Consider the following 16,843-nt stretch of genomic DNA (forward strand, 5'->3'; position numbering starts at 1 on the left):
TTAATAATACTTTAATGAACAAATGTTTTTCATCTTTTCATGTAGATACCCAGAAGAGGGACTGCTGGGTCATATGGTAACTCTATTCTTAATTTTTTGAGAAACCTCCATACTGTTTTCTATAGTGGCTGTACAAGTTTACATTCCCACCAGCAGTGAATAAAGGTTCCTTTTTCTCTCCAACCTCTCCAATGCTTGCTATTACCTGTCTTGTTGATAATAGCCATTCTAACAGATGTGAGGTGATATCTCATTGTAGTTTTAATTTGCACGTCCATAATAGCTGGTGAAGTTGAACATCTTTTCATATATCTGTTGGCCATTTGTATGTCTTCTTGGGAAAGGTGTCTGTTTAAGTTCTCTGCCCATTTTTTAACTGAATTATTTGTTTGTTTGGTGTTGTGTGAGTTCTTTGTATATTTTGGATATTAACCCCTTTGTAGAGATGTTGTTTGCAAATATCGTCTCCCATTTGTTTTGTTGGCAGTTTTTTTCCTGTGCAGAGCTTTTTAATTTGATACAGTCCCATTCATTTCTTTTTGCCTTTGCTTCCCTTGCCTTTGAGGTCAAATTCATAAAATGTTCTCTAAGACCAAGTCCCTAAATTTAGTACCTATGTTTTCTTCTATGTAATCTATTGTTTCAGATCTTATATTTAGGTCTTTGATCCATTTTGAGTTGATTTTTGTACATAGGGGCAAACTGTAATCTACTTTCATTGTTTTGCATGTGGCTTTCCAATTTTCCCAGCACCATTTATTGAAGAGGCTTTCTTTCCTTCATTCTGTTTTTTTGGCTCGTTTGTCAAAAATTATTTGCCCATATGCAATACATGTGGTTTTATTTCTGGGCTGTCAGTTCTCTTCCCTTGATCTGTGTGTCTGTTTTTCTGCCAGAAGCATGCTGTTTTGATTATCATAGCTTCTGTAATACGATTTAAAGTCAGGTATGGTGATACCTCCAGCTTTGTTCTCTCAGGAGTGCTTTGGCTATTTGTGCTTCCATACAAATCTGATGATTTTTTGGTTCTGTTTCTTTAAAAAGTGATATTGGGATTTGATGGGGATTGCGTTAAATCTGTATATTGCTTTGGATAATATGGACATTTTAACTATGTTGATCTTTCCAATCCATGAACAGAGAATATCTTTCCATTTTATTGTCTTTCTCAATCTCTTTTAATAATATTTTGTAGTTTTAGTAAATAGGTCTTTCACATCCTTTGTTAAGTTTATTTCTAGGTATTTTATTATTTTTGTTGAAATTGCAAAAGGAATTGTTTTTATCATTTCTATTTCTGAAGTTTCATTGTTGGTATTAGGAAAGCAGTGGATTTTTATATATTGATTTTGTATCCTGCAACTTTATTGTTATTTGTTTATTGTCTCTAAGAGTTTTTTGGTGGAGTCTTCAGAGTTTTATATAGAAGGAATCATGTCATCTGAGAACAGCGACACTTTTACTTCTGTCTTCCCAGTGTAGATGCCTTTTATTTTTTTATTTTGCCTGATTGTTCAGGCTAGGACATTAAAAAAAATTTTTATTTGTTTATTTTTAGAGAGAGGAGAAAGGAGGGAGGGAGAGAGGGAGGGAAACATCACTGTGGGGTTGCCTCTCGCGCACCCCCAATTAGGGACCTAGCCAGCAACCCAGGCATGTGCCCTGACTGGGACTCAAACCGGTGACCCTTTGGTTCACAGGCTGGCGCTCAATGCACTGGACCACACCAGCTAGGGCTGGCCAGGACATTTAGAACTATGGTGAATAAAAGTGGTGAGAGTAGACATCCCTGTCTTGTTGCTGATCTTAAGGAGAATGCTTGTAGTTTTTGCCCATTGAGGATGATGCTGGCTGTAGATTTGTCACATATAACCTTTATTGCATTGAGGTATAATCCCTCTATTCCCACTTTGCTGAAAGTTTTTGTCATAAATGGGAGCTGGATTTTATTGAATCCTTTTTCTGTTTCTATTGATAAGGACAATGATATTCAGCCTTTTGCAGGATACAGATGGGTGTGGGATCTTTGACTAGATCCAAACTCTGTCCTCAAGATTTACTGACTGAAAAGACATATGATACATGTATACTATACTTTTAAACTTTGTGAAGATAGGGAATAGTTTTGTTTTATTCATCATTGCATCCCTAGCATTGTATCCAGTGCACATTTTTTTATATATAGTAGATTTTTAATAAATATTTGTTAATCGACTGATAAATGACCAAAATGCTTTTTCATAGGTCTTTCTGTATTTGATTTTCCCATAGTTACTTATCTAAGACTGTACTACCAAGGTGAACAATTTTCACCTGGCTTATTGAAAAGAACATTTATAAAAATGGAAATCTTAAGATTTTAATTTATTTGACAGTGATTTAGGCTAATAATTATTGATGTCTGAATGAATGACATCACCAATGACGAAAGCAAAAAGTGACCAGAAAATGTGGTTGGTAATGCCATGTGTGGTTGGGAATTTATTGTAGAGCAAGATGACTTTATTGGAGGGCACTGAAGAAGGCTTAGACACTTGAGTTGTACTGCAAAGAATTGTTTGGATTTGGGCAGTTGGAGACAGAAGTATGTTTTGAGTGGATTGAGATTAATTACATAAGTTTTGCTTGTATAGATATACAAGTATATTTTAATAATCTGAATTATTTTTGTGAGGTAGAAGTTGTGTTTATTTATTGTACCTTCAGTGCTGGGCACTATAGAGGATATAAAAGTACCTAAGTACTATTTGTGTCTTTTAAGTTAACTTACATACATGTCACATGTTTCTGGGAATTTTTGAAGTGATATAGTATAAGATATTATATAAAGAATGTGACAGAGCTTTAAACAGTTTCTTTACTTGAGTTAATTTATATTTTAGGATATGTTATAAATGTCAGATTATTTTTAGGACTTCAGCTTTTGTTTTCTTCTCCTTTTAAGCAAGAGACCATGAAATCAAATGCTATTTAATTTAGGTAGTATGCTTTTTCTTTTAATAGTTTGCTAAAAAAGGAGACAATTTTATATTTTATTTGTAAAAGAATAAGGGTTTATTCCATTCATTACCATTATATTTGTATCACCTTGTTGAATCAAGGCCTGATAAGAGGCTGAATTCACAGAAGTCCGTCCTTGAACTTCCTAAGTCTATTTCAGCAATAACTCCTCATGTTGGCAATACTTCTCAGCTGAGTGATGACTCTCCTGGGAGTAGAGCTTCTATTAAAACACTCGAATTGAAAAATACTTACTATAGCTCATGTTCTCAGGAAATACTTTAGATCCTGACACTCTTTTCTGTTGGATTTTGTTTTAAAAAATGCTGTTTTCCTGACAGTGGGCCATTGTTTTTATCTGAATTCTTTTAATTTTATTGGCAGTCCATGAAGTGAGGATAATTTTGCTAGTACATGTTACCGAAACTATATACGTATTCCATATATAAGGAAGTTCTTCTTAGATCTTACCCAATAATAGCAAAAGCATGGAGATTAACATTATATTTAGATTTCTTCTCATTCTATATTCTCCCCCAGGTGACCACATTCATATTCATGCTTTCCCTTATACTTTTATGATAATGACTTCCAAATCTATATCCTGTACTTAAATGTTTCTGGAAAACCTCCATTACTGCACTTTCCTTGTACTAGTTCTGTAATTACTGATTTACTTGCTTGTCTCTGACTAGTTTATAGGGTCCTTGAGGGCAGGGACTACACTGAGTATTCTTCTGGCAGCCAGGTATAATGCAGAAGCAGGTTATTTAAATCCTGTTGATAGTTGGTTTTAGACTTCGTTAATGCTGTTCTAGTCCATATTTTATACTTGTCTTCTAGAATGTGACCCTTTTGGGGTGTCAGTTTAAGCCCGAGGTGTATTTCTGAGCAGTTCCACCTAGCCTAGCCTTGAACTTCAACCTGGCTTCCCAGACCAAGCAGCTGGATGCTTAAGTGGCTGCTCAGCTCTTTGGCATCCCGGCTATTGCTGTCTGCTAGGTTTTGAAATCACCCTATATGCTTACACAGTTTAGGATTGGTGAATTTCTCTAGGACAAATTATGCATGGATTTTTAGGTTCACTTACGTGATTTCTTCCTCTTTGAGCTGTATCGCCCTCAAATCCTAGATGCTTTGCCCTTCTCAGGCTCCAGCCTCAGTCTCTTTAGCTCGTTTGGGACTCCCACTTTTTATTCCCCTATGCTGTGAATGGACACATATCCTTAAAGAAAAAGCCAAGGGTGAATGTGGAGTTCACCTGTTTAACATCCTTTCTGTCAGGGATCATACCTCATCAGGATCTTTCAGTATTGGTGGTTCTCCAGTGCCTTTTAACAGTTTTATATTTCTGTCTTTTGTATTGATTTTAGTGAAAAACTGAGTCTAACGTCTGACATAAGCTGGCCTGATGTCCATGTGCATGCAATAAAAAATGCTGTTGTCTTTATTTTTATTGAGGTCAAATTCATATAACAAAATCAACTGTTTCAGAGTATACACTTCAGTGTTATTTAGTACATTCAGGTGTTGCGTGTACATGCATTTTAAATTTATGTATGATAGTAGTACATTATAGCTCTTGTTTGTCTGATTTTTACTTAACAGTATGCTTTAAGAATTTTTCCATATTTTTTATTAATTACTTTTAATAATTACACAGTGTGCATTTTCATTTATTCATTCCCCTTTATGATGGACACCTGTTTTTGTCCCCAATTCTGCATTGCTTACACTGTATTGCAGTTAATAAGAATTTATTCTTGATTCTATTGTCCTCAGGCAAGTAGATTATGTGGAGCCTCTTGTTGAAATTTGATTAAAAATTTTCTAGTTTGATTCATTATCTGAGATATGGTGGAGGAATTGATCCTTGGAAATTCATGGGCTTTTTGGAACCATTATAGTCCTTAAAGTTCTCCCCTCAAATCCATTTTGGCACCAATCTGATTTCTTTAGAAAATCTGTACATCTTTGAACACAGTATATTTTGCCAGATAAAGGATTGGTAGAGCACTCCCTATTGCATCTCTCAGTGTCTTGATTGCTTACATAAATAAATATATATGGAAAAATTGGATGATTAGAAACTTTCTACAGTACCTCCTAGTGGCAGTATTCTGCAATTCACTGAAAGTCTGTGAATTTAGATTATGATAGAATGCAGCAGTATATTTAGTGGTTAAACTCAAAATCTGGGTGTTCCAAACTGCTTTACCACTTAAATATTTAGCTCTGTGACTTTGAGCAATTTGTTTAACCTATCAGGGCCTCAGTCTCACATCTGTATAATGAGAGCAATAATAGAGTAGTTGTTGGATTAAATGTAACGCGCATAAGGTAATGTAAGATACTTTTCACAGATCTGGCACATGTTAAGTGCACAATAATGATAGGTAGACTGTGGATTATATTTTATTTTCTTATTTCTTTTGAATACTAAATGCATTTTTGTGGTTATACTGCTTATTTGGAATTCCAAAGATATGACTGATATTATGTTAATGAGTTACTTTCTTTCTATGCATTAAGTATAAATGTATAGAAAATGAAGATTTCCTAGAACCTAGCTTAGTTTGCTTCTGCTAAAGATTAAATTAAGAACACATTTTGAATACAGTGAGAACTTCAACAAAGGAAATAGGAAATATAAGAAAGAATCAAAGAAGTCACAGAGCTGAAGAATACAATAACTGAACTGAAAAATGCACTATAGTTTCAGCAGCAGACTAGATGAAGCAGAAGAAAGGATCAGTGAGCTCATAGAGAGGGCAGTGGAACTCATCCAATCATAAAAGTAAATAGAATTTTTTAAAAGTAAGGATAGCTTATGGGACTTACGAGACAACACCAAGCAGACTCACATTCTCAATATAGGTGTCCGTTTTTGTGTGTGGCATTTTTTAAGTTAGTAGTTTTTAAAATCAGTACTTTTTAATGGAAACCACTTGACCAAAAGCCTGTCACAGAATTTTGTAGGTAGTATATAGGTGGGTTTCATTTTTTAATCAATTCAGCCTCTCTGTGTATTTTGATTAGAGAGTTTAGTCCATTTACGTTTAAAGTAAATAATGACAGGCATGTACTTATTGTCACTTAGTTAATTGTTTTCTGGCTGTTCTGTAATTCCTTTCTGTTCCTTTCTTCATCTTTTGCTCTCTTCCTTTCTCATTTGGTGACTTTCTTTAATGGTATGCTAATATTCCTTTCACATTATCTTTTGTATATCTATTATTGGGTTTTGCTTTGTGGTTGCCATGAAGCTTGCATCTAACAACTAATATTTATAACAGTCTATTTTAAATTGAAAACAACTTCAGTTTGACCACATTCTAAAGCTCTACATTATTACTCTGCCCCACCATACTTTTTATGTTTTTGATGTCACATTTTACATTTTTTATCTTGTGTATCCCTTAATCATTAGTTATTTTTCTTTTGTCTTTTAACCATGCTAGCTTCATAAATAATTAATCAACTACCTTTACAATATATTCACCTTTATCAGTGAGATACAAACATCCATGTTTTCTTGTTCCTAATAACATCCTTCTTTTCTGCTTAAAAAAAGCCCTTTTAACATTTCTTGTAAGGCTCACCTAGTAAGATGAACTTCTTTAGCTTTTGCTTGTCTGGAAAACTCTTTTATCTCTCCTTCAGTTCTGAATGAGAAGTTTGCCAAGTAGAGTATTCTTGGTTAAACATTTTTTTGTTTATTTGTTTTGTTCTTCCAGCACTTTGAACATATTGTGCCATTACGTCTGGCCCGCAAGGTTTTTGTTGATAAATCTATGAGTCACATGAGGGTTCCCTAACATATAACAAGTTGTTTCTCTCTTGCTCCTTTTAAGATGCTCTCCTTGTCTTTAACTTTTTGACATTTTAATTACGACCTGTCTTGGTTTAGGTTTCTTTGGGTTCCTCTTATTTGGAAGTCTCTGGGCTTCCTGTATCTGTTTGTCTCTTTCCTTCCCCAATATTAGGGAAGTTTTCAGCCATTATTCTTTCAGTTAAGTTTTCTGGCCCTTTATCTCTCTCTTCTCTTTGTCTCTCAATTAAACAAAGTTTAATTGAGAGACAAAGAGAAGGGCATTACATAATGATAAAGGGGTCAGTCAACAAGAGGATATAACATTTGCAAATATTTATGCAACAAAATGGAGCACCTATTAAGCATATATTAACAGACCTAAAGGGAGATATATACAGCAATACAGTAATAGTAGGGAACTTCAATGCCTCACTTATATCAGTGGATAGATCATCCAAATAGAAAATCAAAAGGAAACGTAGTCCTCAAACGACACATTAGCCTATATGACCTTAACAGAATATTTAGAACATCCCATTTAAAAGCAATAGCATACAGAGTCTTCTCAAGCATACATATAACCTTCTCCAGAGTAGATCATATGTTAGGTTACAAAACAAGTCTTAGTAAATTTAAAAAGACTGAAATCATATCAAGCTTCTTTTCTGACCCCACTAGTATGAAACTAGAAATCAGTTGCAAGAAGAAAACTGGAAAATTTGTAAATATGTGGAGATTAAGCAACATGCTACTGAACAAGCAATGGGTCAAAGAAGAAATCAAAAGATAAATCAGAAACTATTTTGATACAAATGAACATGAAAATAAAACATTACAAAACATATGGGGTACAGCAAAAGCAGTTCTGAGAGTAAAGTTCATAGTGATAAATACATACTTTAAGGAGCAAAAAAAAAAAAAAATCTCTAACAACTTAACTTTACAACTCAAGGAGTTAGAAAAAGAAGACCAAATGAAGCTCAGAATTAGTAGAAGGAAGGAAACAACAAATGTCAGAGTAGAAATAAATGAAATAGACCAGTGCTTTTCAACATTTTTCATCTCATGACACATGTAAACTAATTACTAAAATTCTGTAGCATCCCCCAAAATAATTTATTTTGCTGATCTGACAAAAATAGGTATAAATTTTATTCATTCACACCAAATGGCTATTGGGTTGGTTGTTGTCATTTTTTAAATTTGACAATCTAAGGAAAAAGAGGTTGTCAGTGCCTCTGACTAAATAGTAAGGTATTGCACATTGAAAAAATTTTTGCAGCACACTGGTTGAAAAATCACTGAAACTGAATAAAAGACAGTAGAAAAGATAAATAAAATTAAGAGTTGATTTCTTTGAAAATATAAACAAAATTAATAAACCTTTAATAGACTTACTAAGAAAAAAGAGAGGATTCAAATAAATAAAATCAGAAATGAAAGAGAAGACATTACAACTGATACCACAGAAACACAAAGGATCATAAAAGTCTACTATGAATATTTATACATGAACAATTTTCAGAACCCAGAAGAAACTGGTAAATTTCTAGAAACATATAACTTAGCAAGACTGAATCATGAAGAAATACAAAATCTGAACAGACCAATTACTAGTAAGATTTTTGAATCAGTAATCAAAAGGCTCCCAACAAACAAAAGTTTAAGAAGACCAGGTTGCTTCATTGGTGAATTCTATCAGATATTCAAAGGAGAATTAATACCAATTCTTCTGGAACTCTTCCAAAAGATATGAGGTGGGAATGCTTCCAAACTCATTTTACAAATTCAGCATTACCCTGATACCAAACCAGATGAGGTGTCCTCAAGAAAATAATTAAGGACCAGTATTCCTGATGAACATAAATGCAGATATCCTTAATAAAATATTAGCAAACTGAATTCAATAATACATTAAAAGGATTATAGAACATAATAAAATGGGATTCATGGCAAAGGATATAAGGATGGTTCAACATCAGCAAATCAATCACTGTGATACAACACATTAACAAAATAAAAGATAAAAATCATGGTTATCTCAATAGATGGAGAAAAAGCATTTGACAAAATTCAATATCCATTTATGATAAAAACTCTCAACAAAGTTGGTGTAGGGAAGTGTACTTCAACCTAATAAAGGCTATATATGACAAGTTCATAGCTAATATCATAATCGGAAGTGAAAAGCTGAAAACAGTAAGATCTTCTATTTAACATAGTATTAGAAATCCTAGCAAGAGCAATTAGGCAAGAAAAAGGAATAAAAGACATTCATATTGGAAAGGAAGAATTAAAACTGTCTCTATTTGCAGATGAGATGATATTACATACAAAAACCCCTAAAGACTTCACCAAAAACTCTTAGAACTAAAACAAATTCAGTAAAGTTGCAGGATACAAAATCAATGTACAAAATCTGATGCATTTCTATACATGAAAAGCTATTGGAAAGAGAAATTAAGAAAATGATGCCATTTTAATAAAAAAGAGTAAAATACCTAGGAATAAATTTAACCAAGGAGGCAAAGGACCTGTATACTGAAAAGATTAAAGGTTAAAATTGAAAAAGACACAAATAAGTGGAAAGGTATTTCATTTTCATGGATTAGAAGAAGTAATATTGGTAGAATGCGCATACTACTGAAATCAATCTACAGATTTAATGCAATCCCTAACAAAATTCCAGTGACATTTTCACAGAACTAGAGCAAACAGTCCTGAAATTTGTATGGAACTACAAAAGATCTCGAATAACCAAAGCAACCTTGAGAAAGAAAAACCATAGCTGGAGGCCTGACTCCCTGACTTCAAACTATATAAAGCAATAGTAATCAAGATTGCATGGTATCTGCATAAAAACAGACACATAGAACAATTGAACAGAATTGAGAACCCAGAAATAAACCCACACATGTGGTTTATTAATAAACCCACACATGTGGTTTATTAATTTATGCCAAAGGAACCAAGAAAAGGATAGACTCTTTTATAAATGGTATTGGGAGAACTGGATAGTCACATACTAAAAAATGAAACTGGATCCCTGTCTCACACCATCACAAAAATCAACTAAAAATGGAGCTAAAACTTGAAGACCAGAAACCATAAAAATTCTATAAGAAAACATAGTAAGCTTCTTGACATTGGTTTTGGCAATGATCTTTTGAATGTGACACCAAAAGCAAAGGCAGCAAAAACAAAAATAAACAAGTGGGACTACATAAACTGAAAAGCTTCTGTACAGCAGAGGGACCCATAAACAAAACAAAAAGATAACCCACTTAATGGGAGAAAATATTTGCATAACTTATATTTAATAAGGAGTTAGTATCTAAAAACAGCCCTGGCTGGTTTAGCTCAGTGGATTGAGCGTCGGCCTGCGAGCTAAGTGTCGCTGGTTCGATCTTCCAGTCAGGGTACATCAGAGAAGGAAAACTCTGACTCCAAAAAAACCTCCGCTGCCTTGCGGCATACCTCTTCTGGGGAAAGGCTAAGGGAGTAAACCCCGACAGAAAATCCGGAACCGGAGTCCCTAAGGCGGTTTGACATTGTAGTCAACACCGGCAACTCCTGCGGCGCACCTGAACCCAAGCTGTATCGACTCCGTCTTTCCCTTGGACCCTTCAGCTGCGAAGAGAGGGGGGGTCTGCTGCATGGGCAACAGCAGACCCTCCATATCACCCTGCCCAGGCTCTGTAGCTTCAGCTCCACTGGAGAGGACACTCCAGCGTCATCGCAAGATGTCGATTCAACACGGGAGGAGACAGATGCCGTGTCACTCCCGAGTCGGACTGCACAGCCATTCTCGGCGGTGCAGATAGACACTTAAGAAGCTTCACCATCGTCTCTCGAGACGGACGGCTGCCGACGAGTATCTAAAAAAATATGGTCATACCTCGGTACTCATTAACTTCAGAACTCATCAAACCCTGCACTTGTCGCATTTTGACAAGGAAAAAAAATGTTTCAGCGCTCAGCGCTTGCTTGGGACTTGTCATACTTGCTAGAACTTGTATGAGTCATGACACTGCCCTGCAAGAGAAAACACTTCATCACATGTCACTTAGCTTGAGACTTGTTGGTTTTGGCACTTGTCACAAGGTCCAGAATGAATTAATGATGAATATCAAGATACCAGTGTAAGAAAGAAAACCAAATAACCCAATTAAAAAATGGGCAAAACACCTGAATACACACACACACACACACACACACACACACACGTATGTCCAATAGGTACACGAAAAGATGCTCAACATCACTAGTTATCAGGAAAATGCAAATCAAAATCATAATGAGGTATCACTTCATACTTGTTAGGATGGCTATTATAAAAAAAAAAAATAACAAGTCTTGGTGAGGATATGGAGAAAGGAGAACCCTTCACTGTTGGTGGGAATGTAAATTGATATAGCTACTATGGAAAAGTGTGGAAGTTCTTCAGAAAATTAAAAATAGAACTAACATATGACTTAACATTCTAATTCTGAGTACGTATCTGAAGAAATCAGAAGTGCTAAGTCAAAAAGATGTATACCACCCCCGTGTTCCTTGCAACATTACTTACAATAGATAAGATATGGAAACAACCTAAGTGTCCATCAATGGATATACAAGTAAAGAATATGTGGAGCATATGGATACAAAATATTATTAGCCATAAAAAGAAATGAAATCCTGCCATTTGTGACAACATCCATTTTACCTTGAGGACATTATGCTAAGTGAAATAAATCAGACAGAAAAAGATAGATACAGTATGATTTCACTTATGTAGAGAATCTCAAAATTTTTTTAAATGTTGCTTTGATGACTGTGGCCTTAGGGTGTAGTTTGATATTAGGTAGCGTGATTCCTCCAACTTTGTTCTTCTTTCTCAGGATTGCTGTTGCTTTGCAGGGCCTTTTGTGTTTTTTAAAAAATAAATTTGTTCTATCTAATTCTAAGAAATACATCATTGGAATCTTGATAGGAATTACATTGAATCTGTAGATTGCTTTGGGTAGTATGGGCTTTTTAATGATATTAATTCTTCCTATCCATGAAGACAGTGTGTGCTTTCACATATTTGTATCTTCTTCAATTTCTTCAGTGTCTTATAATTTTCTAAATACAGATCTTTTACATCTTTGGTTAAGTTTATTCCTAGGTATTTTATTCTTTTTGAAGCAATTGTGAATGGTATTGTTTTCTTAATTCCCCTTCTGTTAGCTCATAATTGGCATATAAAAATGCAATCAATTTCTAGATATTAATTTTGTATCCTGCTGCTTTGCTGAATTCATTTGTCAGTTCTAGTAGTTTCTTGGTGAAATCTTTGGGGTTCTCTATATACAGAATCATGTTATCTGTGAATAAAGACAGTTTTAATACTTCCTTTCCAATTTGGATGCCTTTAATTTCTTTTTCTTGTCTGATTGCTGTGGCTAGGACTTCCAGTACTATGTTGAATAAGAGAGGTGAAAGAGGACATCCCTGTCTTTCCCTGATCTGAAGGGGAATGCTTGTAGTTTTTGCCTGTTGAATATGATGCTGGAAGTGGGTTTGTCATATGTGGACTTTATTTGTTTAGTTATGTTCCCTTTATTCCCACTTTGCTGACAGTTTTTGATCATAAATGGGGGCTGGATTTTATCAAAAGCTTTTTCTGCATCTATTGATATGATCATGTGAATTTTATCCTTCATTTTGTTTATGCAATGAGTCTTTCCTCCTCTTGAATTTTATGAAATAGTTTGAGAAGGAGCGGTGTTGATTTTTCTTGGAATGTTTGGTGAAATTCCCCTGTGAAGCCACCTGGTCCAGTGCTTTCCTTTGTTGGGAGTCTTTTGATTACTGCTTCAGTTTCACTGTATGTGATCTGTCTATGCATATTCTCTCATTCTTCTTGGTTTAGTCTTGGAAGATTGTATGTTTCTAGGAATTTACCCATTTCGTCCAGGTTGTCCAGTTTGTTGGCATATAGTTGTTCATAATATTTTCTCATAGTCCTTTGTGTTTCTTTGGTGTCAGTTGTTATTTCTCCTCTTTTATTTCTGATCTTATTTATTTGGGTCCTTTCTCTTTTTTTCTTGATGAGTCCAGTTAAAGGTTTGTCAATCTTGTTTATCTTTTGAAAGAACCAGCTCTTGGATTCATTGATCTTTTGTATCATTTTTTAGACTCTTTTGTTTACTTTTGCTATGATTTTTATTATTTCCTTCCTTCTACTCACTTTGGGCCTTGTTTGTTGTTCTGTTTCAAGTTCCTATAAATGTGAAGTTGGATTGTTTATTTGAGCTTTTTCTTTTTCTTTTTTCTTTCTTTCTTTCTTTCTTTTTTTTTTTTTTGAGATAAGCCTGTAATGCTGTGAAGTTCCCTCCTAGGATTGCTTTCCCAGTGTCCCACAGATCCTGGCATAAAAACAGACACATAGATCAGTGGAATAGAATAGAGAGCCTAGAAATAAACCCACACCTTCATAGTCAATTAATATTTGATAGAGGAAGCAAGCATATACAATGAGCTAAAGATAGTTTATTCAGTATATGGTGTTGGGAAAATTGGACAAATATATGCAGAAAAATGAAACTAGACCATCTTCTTACACCACCACACGAGAATAAATTCAAATGGATCAAAGACTTAAGTGTTAGACCTGAAACCATAAAAATCCTAGAAGAAAACATATGCAGCAAAAATCTCAGACATTACTCATAGCAATTTTTTCTTGGATATATCTCCTCAGGCAAGGGAAACAAATGAAAAAAAAAAAAAACAAATGGAACTACATAAAACTAAAAAGTTTTTGCACAACAGGGAAGCCATCAACAAAATAAAAAGACAACACACAGAGTGGGAGAGCATATTCGCTGATACATCTGATAAGGGATTAGTATCCAAAATTTATAAAGTACTTAAAAAACTCAACATCAAAAAACAAATGACCCAATTAAAAAATGGGCAAAGGGCCTAAACAGACATTTCTTCAAGGAGGACATACAGATGGCCAATAGACATATGAAAAGATGCTCAACGTCACAAATCATCAGAGAAATGCAAATTAAAACCACAATGAGATACCAGCTCACACCAGTCAGAATGGTTATCATCAGTAAATCAACAAACAAGTGCTGGCGAGGATGTGGAGAAAAGGGGCCCTTTTGGACTGTTGATGGGAATGCAGGCTGGTGCAGCCACTGTGGAAAGCAGTATGGAGATACCTCAAAAACTTAAAAATGGATCTGCCTTTGACCCACTGATCCCACTTCTGGGAATATATCTGAAGGAACCCAAAACACAAATTTGAAAGAACATAAGCACCTCTATGTTCACTGCAGCATTATTTACAATACCCAAGATGTGGAAGCAGCCCAAGTGTCTATCAGTAGATGAGTGGATAAAACAGCTATGGAACATTTATAAAATGGAATACTCATCGTCGTCGTCGGCAGCCGTCCGTCTCGAGAGACGATGGTGTAGCTTCTTAAGAGTCCATCTGCACCGCCGAGAATGGCTGTGCAGTCCGACTCGGGAGTGACACGGTATCTGTCTCCTCCCGTGTTGAATCGACATCTTGCGATGACGCTGGAGTGTCCTCTCCAGTGAAACTGAAGCTACAGAGCCTGGGCAGGGTGATATGGAGGATCTGCTGTTGCCCATGCAGCAGACCCCCCCTCTCTTCGCAGCTGAAGGGTCCAAGGGAAAGACGGAGTCAATACAGCTTGGCTTCAGGTGCGCCGCAGGAGTTGCCGGTGTTGACTACAACGTCAAACCGCCTTAGGTACTCCGGCTCCGGATTTTCTGTCGGGGTTTACTCCCCTAGCCTTTCCCCTGAAGAGGTATGCCGCAAGGCAGCGGAGGTTTTTTTGGAGTCAGAGTTTTCCTTCTCTGATGTGCCCTGACTGGAAGATCGAACCAGCGACACTTAGCTCGCAGGCCGACGCTCAATCCACTGAGCCAAACCAGCCAGGGCTAAAATGGAATACTACTCAGCTCTAAAAAAGAAAATCCTACCCTTTGCGACAGTATGTATGGACCTGGAGAACATTATGCTAAGTGAAATAAGTCAGTCAGAGAAAGACAGATACCTTATGATTTCACTCATATGTGGAATCTAATGAACAATCTGAACTAACAAGGAAAACTGGGACAGACTCATAGACGGAGAGCAGATGACAGCTAGTTGCGGGGGAAGGTAGGGGTGGAGGGATTCAGCAAAAAGGAAAAAGTACTTATGGACATGGACAACGATGTGATAATTGCTGGGGGAGGGGGTATAAGGGGACTAAAGGGTAATGGAAAAAAATACAATAAAGGTTAATTAAAATTGAAAAAAAACAACCCAAGTGCATAGATACAGAGGAGAGAGATTGGTGGTTTCCAGAGGCACAGTGTGGTGGTGGGGCAAATGGGTGAAGGGGGTCAAAAGGTACAAATTTCCAGTTATAAATTAAGTCATTGGGCTGTCATGTACAACATGATGACTATAGTTAATAATACTATCTTGCATACTTGAAAGTTGCTAAGAGAGTAGGTCTTAAAAGTTCTCATCATAAGAAAAAAATTTTTTAACTGTGGATGTTATTAACTAGGCTAATTATCATTTCCCAGTATATACATATATGGAATTATATGTTGTTCACCTGAAACTATCATGTTATATGTCAAGTATACTTCACTAAAAAAACACATTTTGATTTTTTTCTCCATTTTTTGTTGCTTTTCCCTCTCAGTTTTGAGAAAGCAAATATTTGTATTAAATTCAAAATCAAATTTTTTTTTTTACAGATAATCATGATGATTACAGAGACTGCTACTGTGTCTTTTGCTCCTTTGGAGGACACATTGAGATGGATATTATTTGGCTGGCAGCAAGAATTCTCACCACATGAAAAGAAAAGTGAAATAAAATCATCTTCCAGAGGCAGTAGTTCATCGACTTCAAAATCTATAGCTGGTACTTCAGATGAAGTTAAAAAGAAACATACTAAGAAGACTGAGTAAATTTACTTGATGACTTTTAGAAGGCCAAATATTTCTTATCTACCTGTCAGATTGTGATAAATATTTCTATTGTAAATGATGTGAAATAAAGATTATATATAAGGAATGGAGGTGACAAAAAGAAAGAACTTTTTTCTATTTCAGGGAGACTCTCCCTTTCCAGATTGTAATTCTTGAGTGTTATGAGCATATCATGTGAAATTGTTTTTCTAACTTATATAAAAATATTCTATTGTGGTTATTTTACAGTTTTATATTGATAAGAGCAGGCTATATTTTTTAATATTAGAGAAAGTAAACCTACTATCATTGTAAAATTACAAAAATTAAAGCCCTTTTGTTTAGATATTTTAAAATCTATTTGAGCTTTAGGTCAGCAAAGTTAAACTTATTTCACATTACCATATAATTTCTAGACGGGTAACACAATTTCTGTTTAATTTTGAACACTGGGAAGAGTAAACTTTACCGAGATCACTTTATATTACAAATTAAAATACCTTACTAGTTTGTATTTCAGATACAAAACAATTGTATATTTTGTTCACATTAAATGGAAATATCTGAAATTTTATTAATTTTTTTCTAGTAGTTTTTTTCAGTGAGGACAGAGTATTAGTCTGAGTCTTGAAGTCCATTTCATGCCCTTGTTTATACTGTTTCTTTTTCCTCTAAAGAAAATCAGGGTTGTAATTTTTAATAAATTACTAATCCTGTTTTGTTTTGTAAGCTTTATTTGAGGAGCTTATGTTTCTCTCTCCTTAAAACACATTTATTTTTAACAGTAGGAGAAATTATTCTCCTCAATAATTTACACACTCTTCTTTCTGATCTTTGTTGGTTTGAATACATTGGTGGCAGTATCATCTTAATGATTTAACAAAAAGTATTAATTAAAGAATTTTCCCTGTATGTCTCTTTTCTAATTTGAACTTTTCAGCGTTGTAGTTGAAATGTCTCTGGCTAGTTTGCATATGTTTATGTTATATTTTAATCTATATGTACATGTATATATTATTTTATTTTAAATTAAAAATAATACTT

The 16,843-nt window shown here is 34.9% G+C and overlaps 1 protein-coding gene across 2 annotated transcripts in view; it reads left to right on the top strand.

The window, feature by feature from the left end:
- The window catches only part of TMEM38B (transmembrane protein 38B), a 48,092-nt gene extending 31,956 nt beyond the window's left edge, over window positions 1–16,136 (top strand). For both annotated transcript variants that reach the window (XM_090275947.1, XM_090275948.1), the window contains exon 6: window positions 15,584–16,136. In XM_090275947.1, coding sequence (XP_090132073.1) covers window positions 15,584–15,799 — 216 coding nt within the window. In that variant the 3' untranslated portion in view covers window positions 15,800–16,136. The remainder of the gene's footprint in view (window positions 1–15,583) is intronic.
- Window positions 16,137–16,843: the final 707 nt, after the last annotated feature.

The sequence above is a fragment of the Furipterus horrens genome, unplaced genomic scaffold (assembly GCF_987537825.1).
Source record: "Furipterus horrens unplaced genomic scaffold, mFurHor1.1.pri manual_scaffold_4, whole genome shotgun sequence".
NCBI lineage: Eukaryota > Metazoa > Chordata > Mammalia > Chiroptera > Furipteridae > Furipterus > Furipterus horrens.